At 38.2% G+C, this 26,923-nt stretch overlaps 1 protein-coding gene across 6 annotated transcripts in view; it reads left to right on the forward strand.

Moving 5' to 3' along the window:
- The window catches only part of VPS13B (vacuolar protein sorting 13 homolog B), a 459,420-nt gene that overhangs the window by 393,204 nt on the left and 39,293 nt on the right, over positions 1–26,923 (forward strand). For all 6 annotated transcript variants that reach the window (XM_065627245.1, XM_065627244.1, XM_065627248.1 and 3 more), the window contains exons 40-43: positions 2,298–2,494; positions 10,534–10,715; positions 12,502–12,851; positions 18,907–19,068. In XM_065627245.1, the coding sequence (XP_065483317.1) occupies positions 2,298–2,494; positions 10,534–10,715; positions 12,502–12,851; positions 18,907–19,068 (891 nt within the window). The remainder of the gene's footprint in view (positions 1–2,297; positions 2,495–10,533; positions 10,716–12,501; positions 12,852–18,906; positions 19,069–26,923) is intronic.

Raw genomic sequence — 26,923 nt, forward strand, 5'->3', positions numbered from 1 at the left:
CTTTTTTTTTTTTTTTTTTTTTTTTAATAAATAAATTAAAACAAACAAAAAACAACCAACCAACCAACAACCCCACAACAATATGTATGAAATCTGTTCAGGGCTTTTTCAAGTTTCACTCTGCCTTTATATTCAATCTTTATTTTCAGTTTTTCTATATTGCTTTCCTCTAGCCTTACTGATTGTTTTACATTTTTCATATTGTAGTGCCACTTATGAAATTCCTGTATTGTGCACTTCAACTTGTTCTTCAAGTTCATTAATCTTAGTGGGAATTTAATTCCGTATCTTACTTAGCCTCTTTCAAAATGCCCACTACTTGTCATTCTGATCCAATTTTGTGAGATTCATTAGGGAGACTTGCATATTAAAAAAAAAAAAAGTAAAAAAAATTAAAAGTTGTGAGATTTAATCTAAAAGAAACAAATATCCTAAATAATAGGATAGCTTTACAAGACTTCGGTTGCACGTGTTACTTAACAACACTGACAAGAAAAGATAATTTAGGTGTTGATAGGCAATATGAAGCACAAGACTAACCCAAGTATTCCAATATATTGAATCAGATTCCTAGCAAAACTCTACATACTCTGTATGTAAAAGTATCTGTGCAACAACGAAAGGCTGCAACTTTTTGTCAGAAAAGATATTGATCCTTTTGTAATGATATAATTCCAAGACTTTATGCTATAGGATATATGCCAAGTATTGCATTATTTTAAACAAAACCAAATGATTTATCACCAATGGGGACTGTGGAGTAATACAAAAGATAGTGGGTGGTGGAAGTTGCTGTTTATCTATTCATAGCTAGCTAAGGGAATTCCTTGGATATATCCATAATTGAAGGGTACATACATTGCTTTGGTATTGCAATTTTGAGTGTTTGTCCATGGGCATTAAAGTTTAAAATAATTCAACACTGAGAAGTTTTGAAGAAATCTAAAACTCTATACTAAGAGCAAGAGAATAAATATAGTGGGACTTTGAAATATGGCTACAAACACAATAATGTATTTCACATTGCTCTTGTTGTGCACAGCACCATCGTAGAGTCAGCAACACAGAACCAAGAAAGATGTTTTCTGGGTTGTCAAGCCCAGCCTCCTCCCATCGGGGCAATGGTGTTTACTGCCTCCATCTTATTAACAAATCAAGGTTTTAAAAGCAGCTATCATGAGCACTAATGCTGTCCTCAAACCTCCCTTTTCCTGTTCAGGGGTCTAGCCTTACACATTTATTACTACAGCAACTCAGGTTTGACCCATAGTTTCTGTAGACCTTTTCCTCTATTGTTTCTTTCCTGAGGTGTCTGGGTAGAGCAATCATGTTCCTTTTGTTTTCCTACAACTCTGCACAGATCCCAGTGTGAGTTAATGCAGTTTTAAGATGAAGAATTGGAAATGTGTGCCATATTCCAGATGAGGCCCCACTGGTGTTTTATACAAGTCAATAATTATTTGTCCCTTGCTTTTGGAAGTATCTCACTTGATGTCTCTCAGGATGGCATTTGCTTTTTCCAGGCATCATCATACTGCCTCATAATTTTCCAACTGATGTTTATGTATCTTCACCATTTCCAGTTGAATATGCAGCTTAGAAACAAATGTGTTGCTATTTTCATGTATATATGGCATCTGCTTTTTGATGTTAAATCAATCCCTTTTTCTCAGACTCTTGTCTTTGAAATTAAATAAGCACTCCTGATTGATATTGCTGTGCTACTCTGTTACCTGTGTTACTGGCATCAGAGTTTTGTTGGCCGTTATCAGATGCTTTTTTCTTTTCCTGACCTAAAAAAAACTTTAGTGACTGTGGTTGCATTTTTCAGTCTTCACGTATTATTGTGACTTGACAGATGTAGTAAAAATCCATGTTTCAGGCTCTGTGGTTCCACATGTTAATTCTTCCAGAATTCTTTGGTGATTATTTATGTTCCCTTGCCCTGCCCAGCTTGAACCACTGAGCTCCCTGAATTTTCCTTCTTAACCTTCATTCCTCTTAATTAATCAACCTGCTGTCACCTCCATGTGCATTATAGTCCTTACTGAGTAACTTAAAATTAGAGAGGTGATTAACAGAAACTGCTATGTATTTATTTGGATTTGTGTTCCAAAATCACACATCTCTAAATAGCATATTCCATGAAAGAAAATATCATGTGGTTACAAGTACTTCATGATTAGTGATTTGTCTTACTTTTATTTAGTTTAGTTTTGCACTTCACTGTGTACAGTAAATCCCATTATATTTGCAATCAAGCATAAAGTAATTATGCCTTCTCCCTTTTATCACAGATTCCTTGCAGCTTGGAGTACTGGGATGAGCTTCAGAAATCATTTGTTGCATTCCGGGAATTCAGTCTCTCAGAAAGTAAAGTCTGTGAACTGCAGCTGCCCAGTATCGACCTTGTGAATGATCAGAAAGAGCTCATAGCCTCCGATCTGTGGAGGATTGTCCTCAACAGCAGTCAGAACGTGGCTGATGACCAAAGGTAATTTTAAAGGAGGAGGGGAAAACAGGAATCTAATGCTACACTATTGAGAGATCTTTTTCAAGAAACTTAGGAAATAAGATACTGTTTTCATATGCAGTATGAGTAGCTGGTCTTAAATGAGCTTCAGACTGTAGTTCACCTTCACGCAGGGGCATGGAGTGCGCACAAAAAGAGCTCTTCTTTAGATTAATAGGCAGCCTGGCAGCATCATATTCATCCATTTTCTGAATGCAAGGATTACTGAAAAGTGTGAAAAGTGAAGACACATAGGCCATATCCTGGAACCTCTTAACTGCACACGGCATTAAAATTAGCTAATTAACAAAGGAAGGCTGAGGTGCAATGCAGTGTATAACATAGCAACAAACATTCTTTTTCCGTGCACTCCCCATACACATCACCTTTATTCTGTCCTCAGTGCAAGTCAATGACTAAAATAAGCCAAGTGTCTATTTTAAATAAATTAACCAAAACTTTAGTACTTCAAGAGCATCACATTATTATTCACACAGCTTGCCTACTATGCTAACAGTAAAAAAATTAATCGGTGTCTTCAAACACTGGAGATCCATTTTTCATTATGTTTACAGCTGGAAACAATGTACAATGACAGATACTCACTCTATTTGCATTCATTCAGTTTTCTTTAATATACAGAGTAAGAAGAAATGAGTACCAGTTCTCTCCACAAACAGCAGTGGAATTAACTTTCAAAGACCTTCTTAACATTTTACAGTTAGAATGGAAAACCCAGACTGACCCTGTTGGATCATTGTTTCTTACTGCCTGTATATGAACACATGCTTGAATGAGTGTGCAGCATCCACATATATGTTGTGTGAAGCTACAGAATTCAGAGAAATATGAACATGGTTAACAAAATCAATGAAGAAAATTAAACATCTGGTTTCCATTAATAGTATCAGGTTGGAAATGATTTCTTGATGTTAATTGTGAAAGAATGCATTTTCATCGTTGAGAAGTTAAGTGTTTTAGACAAGGTTAATTCCTCTGAATGTGGGACCTTGGCAAAATTGCCTTCCTGGTCAGCTTAACACCACAGAAATGTGAACTCGGTGGGAACTGAAAATGAAGTAGTAAAATTTAGTAGATTTTTTTCATCAAGGCATTTGGCACTGTAATCATGTTTATTGTTTTCTGCTCAAATAGGGTTCATCACTATATGCAATGTTTCACTCAGGGAGTTCTGGTAATCTAATGAGTTGTCATTGTTCAGAAAGAGGCTAGGGTTAAAATGAAATGCAAGCAAGTTAAAAACAATATAAAACCAGTTTGGACTGTGATTAGCATCAGAAACATTTTATAGCACATGAATTCACCTGCCTAGAAGGTCTAAACTCTTGAGGCTGCAGGCCTGCTCCACAACAGTGACCATCCCCAGTGGTACCACGGTGTTGCGTTATAAAGGGGTAGAAATATCCTGATGTCCTTGAGGTACCACAAGACTCTAAGGAAGACAATTGCTGTGACCACAGGAATGATATTAGAAGCATGTCCTCCAGACTCTGTGTGTACACAAAAATCTAAAGCAGAAACTACAACTGGAAGAACAGGAATTAAACTGAAGCATGAGCAGTTCCCTGAATAGGGATAGCAGGAGAGGAAAGAAGGCAGCAAAAAACATATGCAACACTACTGAATGCATTTGAAGGTAAATAAACAGAAGAGAAAGAAAGAGGAAGGAAGGAAGGAAGAAAGTAGAAAGAGAATGAAAGAAAGGAAGAAAGGGAGAAAGAGAACGCAAGAGGGAAAGGGAGAAAGAGAGGAAGGAAGGAAGGGAGAAAGGAAGAGGAAGAGAGGAAGGGAGAAAGGAAGAGAGGAAGGAAGGAAGGGAGAAAGGAAGAGGAAGAGAGGAAGGGAGAAAGGAAGAGGAAGAGAGGAAGGGAGAAAGGAAGAGGAAGGGAGAAAGGAAGAGGAAGGAAGAAAGAGGAAGGAAGAAAGGGGGGAGGGAAGGGAGGAAAGAAGGAAGGAAGGGAGAAAGAGGAAGGAAGGAAGAGGAAGGAAGGAAGAGGAAGGGAGGAAGGAAGGAAGAAGAAGGGAGGGAGGAAGAAAGAGGGAGGGAGAGGGAGAGAAAGGGAGGGAGAGGAAGAGAAAGGGAGGGAGAGGAAGAGAAAGGGAGGGAGAGGAAGAGAAAGGAAGGGAGAGGAAGAGAAAAGAAGTCAATGGAAAGTGTCTTGAACTTCCAGCACGTGTACAGAGGCTTTTGGTGGCCACAGGAGTTTATAGTAGTTTTAAGAGGTATAGTTTACACCTACGTGAATTTAACAGTAGACTGGACATTTAAAGATTCATGTAGGTCAGAGTGAACTCCATTCAGAAGCCAGAAACCTGAAGGGTACGTGCGGAAAACCTGATTTCAATCAGTGAAGAAAAAAGTTTATATTCCCTGCCTCAGCAGCAACTTCAGATAGAAATTCAAGCTGATCTCTCTTTATACTAACTTTTGCACTGCAAGCTTTCTTAAGGAAGTCTGCAGGAAGGACTGGTGTGAAAGAAGTAGTCCTGACCAGCCTGCAGTGATCCTTCTCAGAGAAACTGAACCGGTCAGAGGAAAGAGCAGCTGTTTGTCAGAGATGAGACTGACCTACAGTGTTTGAGACACACTGTCCTTCTCTTGGAGACACAGCAAAACGTGCTGGTCACTTGTCACTGCCCTGGAGGTTTTGAGACAGTTCACAAGCGCTGAAATACATATCATTACAGCTACAGAACAAGGTTAAGGTAATGGTTAAGCCCCAAAGGATCATGTTCTGCTAAAGGGAAGCATTGTTTAAGAGGTGGAGACAGATACTGTGGCCGTGCAGAGAGGGCCTACTTTTCTAGATGCCTAGGAGCATATAGGAAGTCTATGTTGGCAGTAACTTTTCTGAAAATATGGCTTCATCAAACAAACATGTTGCTACCAGTATGGATATTTTTCTTATGACCAAGCACCCTAAAATGTGTTCTGGATTCTACTTGACAAAAAAATGCCAAACTTTTTTGGTTTCGAGAGAAAGAGAGGCTGCCCTATGTAATGGTAAATTATAGTGTAGGCTTGTTCCTAAAGCACGTATTTAACATCAGACCTTATAGGCTTTTGAGAAGAGCCACAATGAACTGTGCTTAAAGCTAGTGCCAAGTGTTAGACCAGGGAACTTGGAGACTGAGGGGTCTGCAAGTGAGAGCGAGAAGCAAAAACTGTATAAAAATTGAATCTCTGTTTTCCTGGAGACTCATGATGATTTGACATGAAGTGCATGCTGTAACTGTATGATTGATTAGCAAATTTAATTCATTATTAATTGGAAAGTATAAAAATGCTTAGTCTTGTTGAAGTTTATTTTCTTAGTTTGATCTTGTATTTTGGGTCAGACTGTAACAGCTGCCATATGTATGCAGCTGCTGCTCAACGATAATATTTTTTCCTTCGAGTTGTGCAGGATTTTTTTTCTGTGGTAACCTCTGTGATATGCTAATTATTAATACCAGAGAGCTGATCACCTGTGTTTTAAGTACTTTATTACTGATTCCTAACATAAGTTATGAAGTATGAAGCTTATGTGGCTCATGTGACAGGAAAGCAACAAGGTTTGTGAGAAGATGTGGATCCAGCTGATATGCTGAGCAGTAGCTGGCAGGCTGAAGTATGCCAACCAATAACGAATATGGCAATATGCAAAGATGTCATGATCCAAATCCTGTGGTATGCAAGCTCTTCCTGAGATTCATCAGGAACTAATTAGAAGTGTAAAAATCAAGGAGTTATCTGGTTAAGGATGTGGTATACATGTGTATGTTGTTTATTTTTAAGAATTTGTAGGCCATTCATTATTCAGTGATTGTACAAGGTTTAACTGAACATTTCTCAATGTTTATTCAATGAATGAACAAATCTGAAGTCCAAAGGGAAATAATTTAGCATTCCCGTGGGGATTTAGTAGTGTCTGTGGAAGGAATCATATATGGCATAAATGACTGTTTATGGAAGATCTTAAAATAGGGGTTTAAAAGGAAATTATCATAGAATAAATTATTTTTATAGGTTGCATTTTCACATTGCAGGACTAGCAAATTATAGCCAAAATTACTTTTATTTAAAGCTCTGTTTGGTTGGTGAGACACTAAAGCCCATCCTTGGTTTGACTGGGAGGGGTTTATCATTCTCTGTTTAAATGGGTTACAAGATGTTTTATATATTTGTGCATCTCCTGTGTAACGTAAACAGTATTTTTATAATTACTGACATACTAACGTGAAATAGTAATTGAAAATGCCTTAAGATACAAACCATGAAACAAGTACAAAAACTTTTAAATAAGCCTTAAATTGCTACTTTTCAAAAATTAAAGTGAGGAATCATGATCATGTTTCTTGCTAATTGTTTTAGCTTTTATTCAAAGTAAATGATGTACTGAATTTTGACCTCTAACAATTTGGGTGCAGACCAGCATTTGAGTCATAAATTAAATGAATTAAGTGGTCTCTTTCTTCTTCCCAGTGGATATTTTCCCATGTTGCGGTTTCATCACAAACAGCAGTTTTGGTTTAAGTATTCCACTCTTAAAATAACAAGAATAATGCAGGTCACCGTTAAGTCATTATTCCCAGTTGCCATATATTTAACTTGAACTGCTTTGCATGATGTGGAACTATCAGACTTTATAATACATAATGACTTCACATGCAGGTATTTTCCGCTTAAAAAATTCTAATATTTCACAGGATTTTTAAAAAGGGGGTGGGGGGGAAGTAAATCAGAAAGAAATTTCTGGTATTAAAGTCAGGTCAGTTTTATTTAGAATTTCCTCTGCTTTTGCCACACCTATCCCTCAGCTTGTTGTGCCAAACATGAAGCAGTACAAGCTGGTTACTCTTTTTCTCTCCAGCTGAAAAATTGTGGACAGTCCACACTGCATTTTGTAGGTCCAAAGGAGCCAAGAGAATGTGGGGGTTTTTTGGTATTGTGTTCATTTGATGCACAAATTTTGACTTCACAGACAGATCTGCCTCTGATATGAATGTTCCTACTGTCATTCACCAAGACTTAAAATTCCTGGATTTTCAGCTAATAGTGCTTTATTTTCTGTTTGTGTACAGCATGTGATGAATGACTGTGTCTTTGATTTCTGTGCTCTACCCAAGGTAAAAGGAGAAGGTAGCAGCACTAAAAATCTGACAGAAGTCTACGTAAACAAAAAGTTTAAATGGGATTTAATTTAAAATTGAAGGGTCATCTCAGGGATTGTAAGGACTACTGTCCCACTTTAAAAACTTTTCATTTAATACTATGCTCCTTTTTATAGTTCTTTTTTAAAGCAATACTATAGTAATTTGGATGCTGCTTTTAGTATATTTTGTACTGTGACTGGCTTATACTGTTACTGTATTTTTATTTTCGTAACGACCTGGGGACTATAATTCTGGATATGCTTTCTGGCTGAGTAAAAATCCAATGGACCCCTTTACAGATAAAACAACAACAGTTGAACGAATTCTGAGCAGATGGGAAAACAGTGATGAAAGAATCAGATGATTTCTAGAAGGTCATCTCTCTGTAGAGTGATTTTTGCCTTCTGAAATGTCGTTTAAGCCACCTTGTCCTGCTCCCCTGAGTCCTCCACTGCCAACGCTTGTCCATCCCGAGCACAGGAGAGGATACAAGGCCAGTTCTGTCCCAGGGAGCAGCATTGTCCCACCCTTATTTGCTGTTTCTCTCGGGTTAGTTTTTTAAGCCTGTGGTTGGACTCTGAAGTTTGCTAGGGAATCATTTCAGTGGTGGCCCTTCTTGGTTTATAAGGTGATTCTCCATGAGGAAACAAAAAGCAGTTTTGAATCTTTTTGTTCCCAATATTTTAAGTTCCAGAATATTATCTCCTCTCGGTCTGCTTGTGGGGCAGAAAAATCAGAGTAAACTATGGCTAAATGCTTTAACATATTTCCCTGGTGTGCAGCTCCTGCTACATTTCCTCCTGCACATCATGTTGCCCTCTAATCATTGTGGTTATGAATGGGAAATGACAAAGCTGCCATCACAGTAAAATGCTCGATAAATAAAAAGCAGATATATAAAACTTGACTAAAAAGAATTTGGAGGCATTTGTTTGCTTTTTATTTTATTAAAACATCCATCTCCAAAAAAACGCATCTAAGGAAATAAAAATGCTGAGTCACTGATAGGTGACACAAGGAATAGGTTTCCAAGGAAAACAAATCTATAATTTCCGAGTAAACCTCAAATTTTAGAAATAAATGTGCTTCCTTTTTACTGCAGTTACTGTTATAGCTGTTCGTGCAAATTAAGTCTTAATTCAGAATATCAAAGTGTAAGTTTGGTTAACATTTGTCTGCACCCATCTGCCCTTTTTCTATTTTCATTCCATATATCCCTGAGCTTCTGTTTCTAATCGAAATGCACTGAGCAAGAATTCTTAAAATATCGACAGTTATTCTGAAAGAACCAACCGGTTTCACAAATTCAAAAGTATTTAATGGTCTAAATCAGCATATGAATTCTGATGGCTTTTGGATTTGCTTCCATGGTTTTGCTTTGTTCCAGCAATCTGAGGAATATCCATGGTAAAGCAAAGAAAAGCATCCTGTTTCTCTGGCTCTAGTCCAGTCCCGTAGACCTTTTATCATGTGAAGACAAAGAATATTTTTATTTCCAAAGATGCCAATTCTCAAAACGCCTACAACACCATTTTGAAATGTAAACACACAATTTAAAGAGGTAAAGAAGCACAGGAAAGCAGCTAAAAATCTGATTAAGTGATCTATCTTTAATCCTTCACCAACATAATCCATTCTTGATATCCTGTCTTGATTATTTGATAATTAACTAATTTTAGTTGGCTTTTACTGCTGCACAAGTATTTTAACTAATGTCCACAAATCTAAAGTTGGTTTTAAGCTCCATAAATAAATACCATACTAGCTAGTTACCGTAACACAAAATAATACTGATAAATTTACCTATTTATGGAATTCTGTACATTTGCAGCTGAACATTTTGAGTACCTGCTGTATTTGTGCATAATTTTGCAATAACACACATGGAATGACGAAGAATTTGGTCCTAAAAGCATAAGACATATTGCTTTGAAAGCCAATGTTCAAATTGATTTTCTGACAAAAACAGTAAGTTGGCCATAGTTAATCCTTTGTTACATTTCATTTTAAAAGTAAAAGCAGCATTTGACTGAGGACGTGGACTTAGTTTTCTTGAATCAAGTCTGTGCTTTTAAAGTAAAACTCTTTAGAGCCAAACTGCAAAGGGATTGAAAATAAGGAACATTAAGGATAGATTTGGCTTAAATTAGAAAGTTTATTTGTACTTCAGTGGTGTCTTAGCAACCTATAGAATTGTGATGTAGTGTTAGTTTCTCTCAAGAGACTGAAAGATAATGCTTGGAAATTCATGGCGTCAAGAGCACGGCCATGAAAAAAAATAATCGGTGGGGTGGCATTTTAAATGTCTAGTTAATATGTTGTAATAGGTGCTAGTAAAAGGCTCCTGGCTGAGCTAATAACACTCGGGGATTCTTTTAAAATGATGACTGTGAGAAGGGCAAAGGAAAGAAAGTTTACAGGGACAGGGTTTACGCGTAGAAGTAGTTTGATGGTTGGGAGTTGGTTTCCTTAAAATGAAAAAAACAGTTCTCTGGACCAGATTTACTTTCAACTCATTCTTATAGCTTTAATAATGGTACTGTACTCTGTTTAGCTATTTCAACAATTAAAGATACCTGGTATGTTTTGGTTTTATTTTATTTTCTGTAAATATGCTTCACTTCTGTGGTTCAAGTGTTTCAGCTTGTAAACTGGAAGTGCAGTGAGATAAAAGGGTTGTTGGATTGCGGTCTTGTCTGCTGTGTTCTGACTGGGGAGAAGGACATACACTGACATTAGCAGTTAAAAGAAAACAGTGGCATTGGCTGTGTCAGAAAACCAACATGGCACATGGTCAAGTCGTACTGTAAAGCCATAAAATCCTGGAAGTGCTGAACTACCACTTTGTTATCTGCCTTCTGCAGTTCGGAAAGTGAATCTGGCTCACAGAGCGCGTGTGATCAGCTTGTGACCCCCACGGCATTAGCAGCCTGTACCAGGGTTGACTCCTGTTTTACTCCTTGGTTTGTGCCATCATTAAGTGTGCTGATCCAATTTACTTACTTGGAAGTCCACCTCTGCCATCATCTTGATCAACTAGGCACAGGTATGTACTCCTTTATGTAGAATAATAAAAGCATATAGTTCATACATGCTGCTTAATTGCTGTTTTGCTGTCTGTAGTCCCCATTTCCTCATTCACACAGACGTTCTTAAAATAAATTATCACCAACAGCCACTGGTGGTACAGACTTCATGGCAAAACTGATGACTGCTGTGCATTGAGAAAGTGCATGCGGTGGGCAGGGGGGCTCACTGATCAGCCCCTTCCTCCCTCCGGAATGGGTAACTGTAGAAGCCGTCCGGTTTTCATAGTCTGATTAGTGACAGCAGGTGCCACTTCAGTTTTGAGCCATCTTACTGAATGAATTTGATCTTTTACATTTTCCAGCATATTAACAGTACTATTAAAATATTTGAACATTTCGCAACCCCCTTAGTAAGAATCCCTTAGAAGAGCGCTGAGAACTGCAGATTTAACTGTTATTTCAGTTATGATCACTTTTGGAGCTACATCTGGTTTTGTTCAGTGCTCTCTGTCATTGCATTAATGGCAAATACATTCCAAGAGATCTTTAGATTATTGTCTGATTTTCAAATGCCAGGAATGCTTTCCATGGATGATGAGCAAATAACTTAGATAATTTTGACGGGGACAGCTTTCTTAGTGAGTATTTTTGTGTTTCTGCAAGTATTGTATTATTATCAAATCATACCAAGACTAACACTCAACATCTAGCAAATAATTTCTCGTCTATTGGCTACCTCTGTCAATGCATAGTCTTCCTCACAGTTACACTCCAATTCCAGATGCTTGGTCTTTAAAATTACACGTACTGGAAAAAGCAAAAATCAGATGCAAATCAAACCCAGCTGTTTAGTTTTTCAGCAGTGACTGACTTTATGCTGATGCTGCTGTTGTTATAGCACCTAAAGGCCTTAAGTTTTGGGGCTCCGTTGTGCCAGGTTATACACTAAGGGAGCACAAAACTTATTGTATCCATTATGCTTTTGTAGAATAATAGGGCTTGATCCTGGAAAGCGATGAGTGTTTCGGTTCCAAATCCGTAGAGCACTTGAGCATTTGCTAATTTTGAGCATGTGAGTAGTTCCAGTAACATAAATAACAACATCAATGGAAATACTCACATGCTTAGTGTTACACAAGTGGTGTACGTGCCTTGTGGTGTCTGCTGCCACAGCGCGCAGCACTTTGCAGGACTGAGACTTCAGTGAACACGATAAAATCTTTTTTATTATATGTTTCTCATGCTTTGGTCTTGGGATGCTGTTTTGTTTAATTTCTAGTATTATGGGCTAATACGTCGCATCTCAGTGGGTTTGTGGTCTTGAACTCTCTTTAATTGCAGTGAAGACAATTTTCATTGTGGAGCCTGTTAGCCTGCGCGGTCACAAGTCAGCAAATATTATATTGCTAATTTTTATTGTATTCGAAATGTGCTATGTGTGGAATATCATCTACATCCACTATAGCAAAAATTCTCACAGAAATATGGTCTCCGGTCCAAACAGACAGCAATCTGAAGTACTGTGACACATGTAGATAAAGCAGTTTGACTGGATGTTCTATTTACCGTGAAAAGATTTCAGTTTGCAGATACTTTTTGTTTGCAGCTGCAATTAATTACAGTTCTATTTTACATCTAATAAACAGTGTGAACAGGATTAATTTCAGATTTTAGAAATGCCGACTCTTTTATGAGTTTTACTTGTTTTCATTGTATGTACAAGCAGTTAAAACACAATTTACAAAAAAAAATCAGAATGTGGCAATGGTGATGTTCTAGTCTTGGTGTTCCTTTACTTTTCAGCGCCACCAAAGTTTCTTCAGCCATTTTTATCTGATAAGAATATGCCATCTGAACTACAATACATGATCATTTCCTTTGATGAGCCTCATGTGTATCTTCGTCAGTGGAGTGATGAGTCAGTGTTCCAGGAGATTCAGTTTTCAACTCAAGCCGACTGTAAACTTCTGGAGTGCCGAAACGTGACTATGCAGAGTGTTGTGAAACCTTTCAAAATCTGGGGACAGATCACTGTTTCCAGCAGCTCAATAGGAAGGCTGTTGGACTGCACAATAATGGTGGACCCCATTTTCATCAACTTTGGCCAATATGCACTTCATTCTCTAAATGTGGCAATTCAAGCTTGGCAGCAGGTATGCAAATACAATAGTGAGAAAAAATGTAGCTATTGTGATTAATTTAATAACAAATTAGAATACCAACTGCATTCATTAAAAATATTGCAAGATGTAAAAGCTTTAACTTACACTAAAAGTGTTTTTTACTAATAAACATGAATCCTGTGATAGCAAAGAAAATTAGGAGGCAATGAATGCTGTATGTAAAGGTAAATGTGCCCACAGCTGCTTGAGTTTCGGTGAGACTACACGGATTTATATCAGAATAATCAGAATCTTGGTCTTGAAATGCATTATGTTCCATTAATTTATGAAAAGGTTAATTTATGCATTATATGTACGCACAGCTCAGTCTGAGCGGTAGAGCATATTGTTTCCAGCTACTACTTCTATCCTATTGAAGTTCAACACTAGTTTCACATTACATTCTGTGCAAGCAGCATTAATGGCTGAAGCCAGTCCCAGTGTAAGGAGCCTTGCTGCTGCAATGACCCCTCAAAGGCCTGTAATTCCCCTACTCCGCTAGAGCCTTGAAATCAAATCATTCTCTTCATCTGCCTGAAGACCTATGTGGAGCCTGGGAATTAATTACCTATCATGGCACTACAATAACAAAGCCCCCAAAAAAGGATAAAGCATCTGTTTTATATCAAAAAATTCTTTTTTAAGGGCATTCCATGGTTTTCTTGTTGCAAAAGGACATTCATAAAACAAGATCTAGTGTGATTTAAATCTTTACAGCTGGCTCAAATATCAATGTGAACAAAAATCTTTGTAGCTCCAATTTCTGTTTTTTGTCATATTTTGAACAATGCTTTTAATAAAAAACAAACATAAAAAGTACAAGAGAGTCCTTGGTAGGCTGTTTAAACCTAAAATATTTCTGACGTAGTACTAGTCCCTCATCTAAGACATGTGTGGCGACTACTGCAAAATGGCCTTCAGAAAGGTCAGTTTCCTTTTAGGATGGAAAAAAAAAAAGATCTCTCAGACATAGCTATACATATAAATAAAATATGGTGCATAAATATTTAAATGTTTTAAACCACATCACAGCGTGAGTGACTGACTGACTACTCTGTGCCTTGAAGGAATATTCTGAGTTGAAAAAATGGAATTGTATATTTGATTAAGTAGAGCCATATGTCGCATGGTATATTGCTGACAGGTACATTCTATGAATAGTTGGTACTGATTTATACATGGATTTGGCAATGTTAACATGAGCCACAGGAGGATATAGTTCTGTAATTGTTGCTGTAATTTTCTCGTTTCCTCTCATGTCAAGGGTACTTGCCACCATGTTCTGATGTGGGTATCTAGCCCTAAGTATTTGAGATTAAAAACTTGCACCACTTTGAAATTAGGGAAGAGGTAACACACTAGTGGGTTCAAAACGACTTATGAAATTAATTGTTACCAAGATGTTTTGTATGTGGCTTTACCTCCAGATTGAGAAGGTGGCATGCACTGCACAGGGAGGGAATGAATTTCCCAATTATAAGCATCGTTTGATGTTTGCTCTTCACATAAAATACAATATAAATGCTGCCAACTAGAAGCATGAATTTAATAAGCAGGAAAGGTTATGTGAATTCTGACATATTTTTTACTGGATTAATATCTGAAACAAGTGATGTTGTAGTCAGTGGACAGACAGATGAAGCGTGAAACAGTTTGGCCCTGCACCTTTAGGTCAAGAGTTCAGGATTAACAGAAGCCTCTGTCAGTGTCTTCACGTCCTAGATACGGACTGATATGTTTTTTTGTTTAAGTAATGATGGACATTTTGAAAGTAGATTAAGCCTAAAAAACACCAGACATATAACTTGCTTCGTACTTGTAAGTCACATGCTGAAAATCAGAGAGGATTAGGACTTTTTAAAATCAGTTTCCCATTTTGACGTATTTCACTATCTAATCTGTAATCCCTGTTTAAATACAAGCAGTAACAGGATAATGCCCATCTAAATGCAAAGCTAAATTAATGGTTTAAATAAACGAATAACTGGGCAGGGAACTTCAAGATTATTATTAATTTAGTTTTATTATTTAGTAATAGCATACAGACTATCTAGTGAGATAGAAGATGTGTGTTTCGTGTGAATATACATGGGGGTATTGTTTTTTTCCCCTTTATTTGGGTGTTTAAGCCTTAACAAACTGTTTCATAGCGTTAGTGCTTTCTGATATCTAGAGACACAGGGTTAGTTGAGAAAACAGCTCTCCAGGTATGGTAGAGTATTCCTGGGCGGGGTGGGGGGGAAAAATCCTTTGTGGTCTCACACTGCAAATGTTTTCCTAAACCCCTCAGAAGTTATAAAAGCTCCTGGTTTAGACCTGTTTTAAACCATTAGAACTTGTTTTCCTCAAGGTCCGCATGGTGCTTAACCTTTCTGTTGCAGTTGCGTATGTTTTCTTAATGAGCCTGGATCAGTCAGAATGACATCTGTGATCACAGTAGTTTCCTCATCTTTCTACCATAAGCACAAAGAACAAAGGAAAAGGTTACAGAAAACTTGCATGTAGCTTCAGTTGAGCTTTCTGGCTGATAATGTCAGGATACTGCCATGAGAATGAAGTTTAAACAGTCAGAAGGAAAAAATTCTTTTCTCCTAGAGGAACTTTGAGGGAGGTAAGAAATAGGTAAAGACTTCCTCTCAAAAAAAAAAAAAACCAAACCCGAACATTACTAGGTACTATAGAGAGAGTCTGTACGTGTGTGTGTGTGTGTGTGTGTGTGAAGGCTTGCACAGGTCTTCGGTAGCTTGTGAAGCACACAGAAAATAACTTTGTACATATAAAGAGGCCTAGGCTTTTATGGTGGTTTTTTCCAGATCCAGACGTGCTTTGAAATAGCTGTGAGCTGAGATGTGAGCAGAAAGTCCTGAGACAAGGAAAGTCTTGTGACTAGTATTATGTGGGATGTTCCTCCTCTCTGAATAGAATTCACAAAATATTTGAAAGCCCAGTAAAGGAGAGACACTTTCCAGGCTTCTCTGAGAGAAAGGAACAGCTGAAAAACGGTCTAAAGAGAGGCAGGAAATTGTCCCCCAGGAACTGACCCTAATCTGTGTCTGATTCAGGTTGTTGATCTTTTGCTGATTCTTTTGATTTGCTGTTTTAATTCAGAGAGGGATTTTTTTTTTCCTAATCCACACTTAGTTGTTTTCAGCTCCTGCAGTCATCATTCAGCCCTTCAGCATCATTGCCACACAAATGGCCCAGTTCTATTTGTTTTTATTATGTCTGGTTTCTCTACAATCTCTTTTATCAGTCAAGATTTCCTCACTCCATCCTCTTGCTGATGGTTTATTTTGATCCTTTTCTGCTTACCCTAGAAACTTCTACTGTCAGACTTCAGTGGCAAAAGTGGGATCCAGTTCCCTGTGATGGGTGCAGGGAGCTACTGCAGCTCCCCAGGGACCGAGAAGCATGAGCAATTGTCTGGGAAAAATCTCCTGCGTTTACTGCAAGGAGAATAAGAGTTGCCTGGAAGCCTGTCTGGACAGCGGGTAGTTGCCATACTGAGCTAAAGCATCCCCAAGTTTCCTTGATGATCCCTTAGCTGTTCTTATCAAGACCTGAGGCATCAGTAGCTCTCTCTTAAGCCTGGCAGCATGGAGCAATGCCGCATTATACAAATCTTGGTGTTTCCTTGCTTAAAACTTTGGAACTGTTATAAAATTGAGCTTAAAATACCTCTTTTGCTTAACTTTGAGAAGCACTGCTGTTAAAAGCAGTAGATTCTAGTAGCAAATCTTGCCGTTAGGACTGATTATTTATGGCAGTCATTCATCAGCACCAAAATGTGTGCAAGTCTATTAATAATCCCTGATGGGATAACATTCCCCCAGTACAGTTTAGCTCTGTGCACGCCAAAAACTTGCTAGATTCTTTTTTCCCTCCAGAAAATGCAAGAACCTACAGTTTATGTTAACTGAGTTGAAACTTAGTTAGTCAGTTTGGTAAAAAGAAGGAAGTTCATCATCTTCTAGTGTTGTTCTTCCAGTCTGTGCATATTCAGCAAGAAAATGTATTCGAGAAAAAAAAAAAATCTTAAATTGCCCTAGGGTTATATCTAGGTCGGACTATAACAACATGCTGAATTTTGTGGATAGCAAATCCTTCCTTTTAAAAAGAACATTTTGCAAAGCTGTAACAGGAAAATATATATATTTGTGGTAGACTTATGGGTATGTGGGTATGGCAGCCTGACAGTAAAAAGTCATAGATCCACCACCAGAAAATGCCAAAATAAACTCTGCATTCTGAAGTGGCACTGTAAATGTCAGCCTTTAGCATACCCATATCGGCTACTGAATGCAATACAGACATATTGCTCTGTAATTAGTTATGCTGCAAGTGAGATTTTGGTATGCTCACCTGAGTTCTGTTTCGCAGAAGGTACCTGACCTTAAGCAGAAGAATTAATGAGATTTGAAGAGAAGCGTTAATCTAAATATTCTCATGCTTAAATACTCCTAGGGTGAAGAAGTTTTTTGCATAAACACTCCCATCCAACCATTCTGACATTCAGTCACAAAAGGAACTGCAACCTGTGCTTTGGGTTCTTCTGAAGTTAATAACAATCATGAACATGCATTGAAGGATACTTAGCTGGACATACCTTGTACACTTCACTTTTCAGAAAATCTGTTCCACGTGTGTCACCCAGGAAGTGCTACAAGCAATGTACCAAACTGTTTTTCGTGGATAACTAAAGATCCACAGCGATCTATGAGGAAATGTTTTTCTCTGTCTCATCTGATCTCTGAATTTCTGCAGGCTTCCAGGCACATGGTTATCAAAGAACTGGAGACCCATACGATCATAGGCAGAGGAGGTGCTAGTTTCATTATGTCTGTTTAAAAGGTCCACTGAGAGAGCAAGGAGGGGAAACAGAATCAGCTCTTAAAGACCATGGAGGTCCCGTAAGTTAGTGAAAACGTCATGGGAAGAAAGGATGAGAGAAGAGCAGCTGGGCTATATTGTGGAGAGAAGGGAACCAACTAACAATAAAGCATTGTCAAAGTGTGTGCTAGGAAAGATGGGTCAAAAAGAGCTAATGAAAATCTCAAGATGAATTCTCAGTGTTATACCCATTAAATTGCATGAAGGAAATCCAAATGTTGCTTTCTTGGAGTAATCGTTATGGTTACTAGATAGTTCCTTGTATGTGGAAGGTGCCAGCCCAGTAGTGACTAGGACAGAAATATATGAGAGATGATCTCCAAATCAAATTGCCAGTCACACTTTGACCTCTCCCATATAGGGGATTATAGTTTGTGCCTTCAGGGGTGGAAGACCTGTAGCTCTGGTAATTTTTATGACTATCATATAGTCTCATTGCATCAACAGAGTGACAAGCAGCCAGATGAAAAGCAGAAAGAGAGGCATGGAAGAATGCTGCAGGCAGGAGAAAAAGTACTGTAAAATCTAAAATACTTTTAAAACCCATTACAGTTTTGCATTTTCCCTGTTAGACTGTCAAATTGCAAGATTCCTTTTTCAAACAAGCCACGTGGAGCTGTGCGAATAGTCTCCCCATGTCTCCTGGTTTTTCGTTAGTTGTTATTTTGAGTGTTGTGGTATCAGGAGAGAGTCTGCTGCTGCTGACCCACAGCAACATTTCCAAGTAGAAGCAGCAGCTGAGCAAGAGGAGATGCAGCCTGTTGGCCTGAGGGATCCGTTGTCAGGCATGGAGAAACCTCTTCATGCCTCTGCTCAGCCCCTGCTGCCCCACCTGCCCCATGTGACGTGCCATTTCCAACTGAATTTAATTTCATTGGAGTCTTTTGCGTAAGTTAGGAAATCTAGTTTTTATTGTAGTTCTAAATCTTTAAGATTTGCATTAGAGAAACATAAAGTAAACTATGTTAAGTCTTAGGAAATATTTTGTCAACGCAAACACTGTTTTTTGCAGAGAGTAGAGTACTATGAGAGCAAAACTAACGGCAAGAGATCTTGAAGCGTTTCTGTGTTGTAGCAGTCGCCACTGGGCAGACAGCTGCCAAGTGTCTTGCAATTAATCTGATGCTTACTGGCTTTCATATCCCTTTCCTTTCAGAACCAATGCCCTGAGGCAGAGGAGTTGGTCTTCAGCCATTTTGTGATCTGTAATGACACACAAGAGACACTGCGGTTTGGCCAGGTGGATACTGATGAAAATATTTTGCTGGCTAGTCTCCACAGTCACCAGTACAGCTGGCGCTCTCACAAGTCCCCACAGGTATGTCAGAAACAGCTCTTCGAATGGAGCAGTTGCAAAAGCTGAGTGGTGGCTTTATGCATTGATTATTCAGTTTTCTCTACGGTCTCAACTCTCTCTAATGCTCCAGTTCTTTCCGGAGCCGCACACTGGACCTGCATCAGAGGGAAAAGGTAAACAAAGAGTGAGGAAAGCCAGAAGTGTTTAGAAGTTACTCGAGAGTAGAACTGGATGTGCACGACCGCTTTCTGTAAAACTGAGCCGTTGTGGAAACTGAAGCTTCTGGAAAAAAGCAAAAGAAAATCGCTTGCCAGGTTTTTATAACTAAGTGATCAGTGTCTGTTTTCTGTGATGTACGTTAGAGGCTTGGGGAATTTTTTTAATGAATTGTTTTTACCAGCAGCATCTGTTCACTGAAATTGTTTGCAGAACAGGGTCAAACTGGACAAATCTCTCAATGCTTGCATTAGAAAAGATTTGAAATTGTCAGAAACACCCCACTTATATAGTTTAAATAATGAAGTTTCTGTTTCTTGGGTGTTTTCTTAAGGATAAACACTGAAATAAAATATTTTAAAACTATCAACAGGAAATATTTCAATGAAACCATGTTGTTGGTTTTCTTGAGTGGTGGTGAAAAATGGACTTTTCATCTTGATTCAAGACAGGGCAAGAATTTAAATCTAAAAAAAAGTGTTTATGAGAAAGCAAAGCCCTTTCTTCTCTCTTTTTAATATATTCCCAGCTCCTGCTGCGTGAGAGACTAGAAACCTGTGCTACCCGACTTGCTGAACAGCAGTCCTGTGCTGAAGCATTACTAAAATTTTTACAGATCCTGGGAGAAGTGTAGTGGATGGAGGGGTTCCTAACTCCTCTAGGGCCCTGGAAAATACCAGCCTTAGCATGTGAGAAAGAAGGTGAAGTTTGGATGGTAATTCGAAACAGGAACTGTGCCCACTTTCACCGCTGACAAGTTTCAAATTTCACTAGGAAGCAGAGATGGCAAATTTACTGTGTTTTTCATTCATATGTCAGTTGGTGGATATGCAAAACTACCAAATTTTACATAAATGCAGTAATCTGTGCAGAGCAAATTCAGCCAGAGTAAACAGTTGCAGTTGACAACAAAGTCAAGCTGTAAGGTAGGAGGAAGGGAGGCTAATAAAGGGCCATCTCACCCCAGCAAACAGAGGAGTCGTTATAAATGGTGTGCACAGAGGGAGACCTTTGCAGGCTTAAAACCACTGAAATACTGTGCGTCCCTTGTCACATTTTCAGAAAGGACATACGTTTTCACATACAAGCAAAATGCCTGTGATGACCCAGCCCACGAGCGAGCAGCCCAAATGGGTGACTGCTCTGTGCTATTGGACAAGTGTCAGATTGTGAGACAGGATCCCCATTTATCAGGTGACAGTACACACACTTGGGTTATGACTGATGTAACCCTCTGGTTGTGTGAGGGAGAAAGAACAACCTCTGTAGAAAGAATAACCTTTGCAGAAATCTAGCTAGATGTGATCCGTATTTCATAACCAGTTATCACTTGTTTTTGTAGCAGCCACCCAGAAATCATTTAAACCTTTTCATAAACACATGGGGGAAAAAAGGAAATGTTCAAAGCCATTATAAATAAAACCAGAACTAAGTAAGGCCTTGCTCCTAACAATTTTTCTTATCCCTATTCTGGTTACTTATACGAAATTATCCCATTGGGAGAATCCTCTTTTTGACCATCATTCTAGATAATTCTGCTAATGATGTAGTTTTGATTATGGTGTATTTCTAATAATGGTGTACTTCAGTAATGGTGCAAACTGAAAAGGGTTTTGAAGATGAGGATTATTGCAAGCAAAGTGAAGAGCAGAAGAGTTAAAATTGCAACTTGTTCCCGATACTTTCTGTCAGTCACAGCCGAGCTGCTAAAGAGCCCCAGCACAACGTATGGCATTAAGCCTGCAATACCTGGATAACTTAAATATTAAAATATTGATCTTTAGCTTGTCCTTTCAGTCACAGACTTGAGCAGTACAAAACATTCTGTATGAAAAGTGAAAGGATGAAAGGTGGAAAATTCCAGTAGAAAACCAAATCATACATTAGGGAGTGGGTGAGGTGACAGTAGGAACTTCAGATTCATTTTTCAGATATTCATTCTTCAGCTGAAAGTTGGTGATGTCAAAGGGTTTCCCCATTCTGTTTTGCTCTGATTAGATTCAGATTCACTGAAAAACTGGGATGATAAACAGTCAGGAGTGTCATTTTGGATTCCCATGTCCCAGGAGATGGCAAAGCTAACAGTTCACTCCTCCTGACTCAACCACATTGCTGGCCAGCAGGCTCTTCTAGCAGGGGGGCTGTACCTCCCTTGTCCCAGCCCTTGGAATAGCTTCAAAAATATTTCTGCTCCTTTAATGTTTTTCAACAGCCATCTCTTGCTGGGAAATTTAGAGACTGAAAAATAGCTCTGAGGTAATTTCACTGAAAATATGTGGAAGCACAGGCTTTCCACACACTGTTGAGATAGAAGCAAATTTTCTTTACAAGGGCCGGAGAATCTTGGCATCAATCTATAAGCCTTGTTCATTTGGCTAATGTTAAGTACAAATCCCTGTAAGTTTAGCATGCTTCAGAAAGGCAGCTAAACAGCACGATCCTTTGCATTTTAGATCCTACAAAGTAAGTTTGTTTAAACATTTTTGCAAATGTTGTCATGTAAATTTTTATAGCGACTAATACAAACCTTTGAAATGAAAGTGACGACTCAATTAAGACATCAGGTGGTCCCTTATGCTATGGCACTTTTCTAATTGTTTCCATGCAAAACTATCTAACAGCTTATTATCCAAAGGTCAGAATAGTGCCCGAGCATGGACAAACCCTCCAAGTGTCATATTCATGGAATGCTAGATGACTTCATAGTTATGAAATTATTTCATTTCTCATGATAATTCCCAACTTGCCAAGTTAGTGAATTTTAAGAACTCTGAGAGCAGATTGTAAGATAAATGTGAAATAATCCATACTTCTGGAGTCAGGGACTTCCCTCCAGGCATTAGTTCATACTTGACTTACTTGACTTACTCTTGGGGATAAAATGAGTTAGGACAAGGTCTTAGATACCACATTCTCTTACTGGGAAAGAAAACCAACTTGCACAACTTTGGCTGGCTCATGTTTCTTGTTACACAGGCACTAAGAAGCAGCGGTTGCCATGAAATACTTTATTTAACCTCTGCAAAATGTTTTTTTAGTATGGCAAGGCAGTTCAGTTAAATGAAAATAAATAGTTTTAAAAGGATTGTATTTCTTTCACATTCACATCAATAAAATTCTCTATTTTTCTTTTGCTAATTAAGCATAGTGAGAGATGCAGTAATTGCCCTTTTTAATTATTTAACACACTTAAATATATATACTTAAAATAAGATTTTTTTGTAGTAGCGGGCAGTTATATAATGCTTTATTTGCATTTACAATTAATTTTAATATTAATAAAGTTACTGTAGGCTATAACTGAAAATTATTCAACTTTTTCATGTTACGAAAACAGCTATAACACACCAAGGATTTGGATTTATCAGCTATTGATGGGGACCTTCCAACTGTTCAGCTTAATTTAAAGCTCCTTCCTTCCTTCATTTTTTTTCCCGGCCCCAGTCTTCTACATTTCAGGGAACCTAACCTTTCCCTTTTAACTTTCCCTCTGATTCCTGCAAGTCTTGCTAGTTTGGCTAATATTTCAGTAATAAGTCTGATGTCCGATGTTCACTTTTCTACTCTGCTCCATCCCCCATGTTTTCATCAGATTTCATGGGGTTCTGACCTTCCTTAAGGATAAGACACCCCCAACTATATAGTCCCTTTCAGAGTTGGGCTAAGTCCAAAACTGATGATATTTGAGGCTTTATGCATTTCTAGCAAAAGTTGCCAGACCTTGTGAGTTTCTTTTGCAGATTTTAATGAAAGTTAGAGGTCTGTTAGATATCATTGAAAGGGAAGAGAAGCTACATCACTCCCGTGCTCTACAGACAGCACTGGCTCCTACGTTATTATTGGATCCAGTCCGCGTTCCTTATCTTGATCTTCAAGTTGCTTTGTGGGATGGGCCCCAGTTGTGTCAAAAGTCATGTTCGTGTCCAAGACAGCTGTGGTTTTTAGAAGAACTGGAGCATATGATACACAGGGTGAAACTCTGAAGTTAGAAAAGATCAGATCTTCCTAGCAATTTACTCAGGGTTAAGGAATTCTGTCTCACAAGACAGTAGGCAGTTGGAGGGTCCCACGAGGGATCACAGCAAATGTAAAAACCAGCTATTCGTGTGAGAGTCCCCCGAATGTATTCTGCAGGGATTGTTTGCTTGCGCATAAACAGCGAAAGTCATCTATAACATGCTAGTGATATCTAGTTATTTTCCCCACACTCAAACTTCAGCAGAGTCCTCTGAAGAAGCAAAGAGTAATGGATCTCGATTAATTTTTTTTTCTATGCAAAACGTAATGTCGTACAGGCGAAGTCTGCATTTAAAGTAGCAGCTCCCAAACCTTTCTTCAGAGTTTCCTGCTAGGGTTATAATAACAGCCCATTTTCACTTGTCACTGTCCTTAACTTGAAGCAGCAGGTGTCATAGGTGAAAATAAATTCCAGTGTTGATTTGGGCAAGGACTTCAATGAGAATGTGGCCAAGTTACTGGTTATAAACAAAATAGATTTATTTCTTATCAAAGGAGGTAAATATGCCTGAAAGAGCTATGTGCCACTACTGCTGCTTCTGTAGAATTTGAGGGAAAACATCTCGATCATTTGCTTTTCTGTTCTTCTGACCATACATTATAAATTCTTGAATACATATTAGTAGTGGCTAGTATATTTGCTAGAATTCTATAAACATAGTTTTTAAATGTAGTTTTAGATTTGGAAATAGCTTTAAGAACCTCCTCCTCGTTCTACTACTACAAAAAAAAAAGACCGAAGCCAATTTTAATTTCTGTTGCATGTCTAGCAGGATCGTAATTCGTTTTTATTTATTTCCAAGTTGCCATTCTTTCAGGTATTGGGTTATATAAAGTGTAAGATGATATACAGTACTCTGTGGGTTCAAACTTAGAAACTGTGACTTATTTATCGGTTATTATTGGGATATTTTCCTGTTCCGTTGTTTAGGGATGTTACAGGTTCTCTGCACAACCTTTTGTACTTTACATAATCTTCCCCAGCGCATTTACAGAACCACAACAGGAGGGGGGGAAAAAAAAAGGTTTATGTTATTTTACACTGTTCAGGTAGTGAGAAATGTATTGTTGCTTTCCTTTGGGGTCCTGCATTTGAAATCAACGGTTATATTATATGTAACTGAGTTTCCAGATAACATCTGGGGCAGATAAAGATTGATATGTTATACATGGATTGCATGAATCCTTATAATTTGGTTACTGTTCCATAACCAAAAGACTACTCTTTTCCCCAGTGTGAGCTAGTTTGGGCCTGTGAGGTTCAGTCCGGCTTTGCAGGTTGTGTTGAGGCTCACAACACCTCCCGGAGCCCCCAGGGGCAGAGTTTATCTGCCAAGTCTGACCTTTTTTCTACTAGTTAGCGTGGGGGTGATGGAAATTGTTTTCTCCTGTGCTCTGTACTGGCCTCCTCTCTTACAAGGGATGATGGTATAAAACTGGTCAAATCTCCCATGTCCCATGAGGAAATGAAGTCAAACTGAAATTTGAACTGTGTTGGTGGCTGCTGCAGCTGACCATGTGCAGAATGCACATTTCATTCACTGTTTTCCCAAATACTAATTGGGTTTAGTGTTGTAAATACTAGTCAGATCGAGGGCCACCTTATATCCTGAAAACATAACCAAAAAATACCGATCATCCTTCTTTAATTTTCAATTTAAAATTGTGTTAGCTTCAAGTCTTAGAATTCAGTTCCCATCTCCAGGTCTCCATTTCCTCCATGGTGCTGCATCGGCACATTATTTTACGATCTCGTATCTTTTAAAATAACCAACTGCTTCCACACCATTAACCAAGTCCCCACGATTCCTCCCAGTATCTCAGAGTTGAGAGCAATAATCCTTATGCTTCCCAAAAAGCATTTTCTAGTTTCACTTAGAAGGCAAATATAATGTAACCACAGTGAAACCAAGCTAACGTTGGTGGATCTACAAGCAAAGTAGAAATCAAATTTGTAGCACTGAGCATTTTCAGGGCACAAGCTTTAAATTACTTATACAGCTGGAAAATGCTGCCTTTTCTGGACAGGCTCCATTCTTAGTCTCATTTTTAATCCCTCATTTTAGTCTTCATGCCTTGTCATATGACACTTAGCTTTATTTACTCAGATCATATCCTTCACTCACACATCTAGCTGAAAACCTAAGTAAATTTTGAGGAGTGCATAGAAACATTCTGTGCAGAGACATGATAAAGAATACAGCTTTTCTGGGCATTTGCTCCACTAGGAGCAGCTTCATCTTGGTCTGCCTCCCTGAAGTCAATTTCTTTCCCTCTCAAAACAGAAATCCATAATGGCTCAGAATTAGAAATCCAAACCACAGCAAAGCCTAGTCAAAACAAAATGTTCTGCATTATCTGTTGATATGTTTCCTTAACAGAAAATGCAGAAATCAAAAGGTTACACAGATGAGTGCCTATCTTCACATACATAATACAATCGATAGTCTGTTTTAAATTCTCTGTAAGCTATAAATTGCCACTTTTCACTGGATTATATTTGTTAGAATGCTTTTGAAGTCCATTGAATATTTTTTGTACCTTTTTGCAATGACTTCTCTTTTCCCCTAATATATGTACCATACTTAGCTTCACTTGTTGAACTTTTTTTTTTTAAGCAGACTGTCTAATAAATACTTAGAATTTACTTAAAGTGCGATAAATGAAAGGGAGTTACATGGCAATTACTGTGAATCTGTAGTATTCGATCAGTTTTATAACATAAGAGCAATGCCTTGTCAAGTATCTAACACCATCTATTATCACGTCTTCTGCTAAAATAATGCTAACACCCGGTTACTTCACTAAAGTTTTTTTCAATTTTTATTTCCTGCCATATATCTCTGCATCACTTAGTATGATTTGCTAATTACTTCTAGCAATGTTTTCCAGAAATCTCACATTTAAATAACTGACTTATCCAGAGATACCTTTGCTTTCTTATGGAATGCAGTTTCTTGGCTCAAAAGTAACTTACGCAGTACCCAATTCTTATATTGTTATGTCATTGATGCAAATGTATTAGATATCTTTAAAGTAACTTACAAAGGCTGTTCCCTTTATATGTAGCATTTAGGAGTGTAGGAAAAGTATCTTTATAAAATAAGAAACTGCCAATATATGGTAATAGCTCTTCTTTATTTTTCTTTCTGAACTGTGAAGTTAAATGCAGGCTGATTGTTGTGCTACAAAGAAAATCAGTGAGGCGGCATCTGGGAGCTAGTGACTGCTCAGGGCAGGCTGACTGCATGCTCCTTGGGAACACCGAACTCATGAGCAAAGCTGTTTATACAGGGTGGGAGACATCCTAATGTTGGAGCTACATACAATTACTAATCATCAATTATGACATTTATATGACATCTGTCTTCGGAGCACACCGTATTTAGTGTGCCTTTGAGCTGAGGCTCACCACTTAGTACCTCTTCTCGTTATTTGGCTGTCATTTCCAGCTACCAGTCTCTCCAAAGTAAACAGTTTTCTTGTTTCTCTTAGTTTTCATATGTGACGAGATTTATTCCCAGCTGCCTCTGTAAGAAACTGAACTGATTCCAGCCACTGCAGTTGGATTTTTTTTGTTTGGTTTTGTTTTTCCTTTTCTGTAACTAATACTTAAGAATCAAAGCGAGGTGTTTGTTTATGA

The sequence above is a fragment of the Caloenas nicobarica genome, chromosome 2 (genome assembly GCF_036013445.1).
Source record: "Caloenas nicobarica isolate bCalNic1 chromosome 2, bCalNic1.hap1, whole genome shotgun sequence".
Classification (NCBI taxonomy): Eukaryota; Metazoa; Chordata; class Aves; order Columbiformes; family Columbidae; genus Caloenas; species Caloenas nicobarica.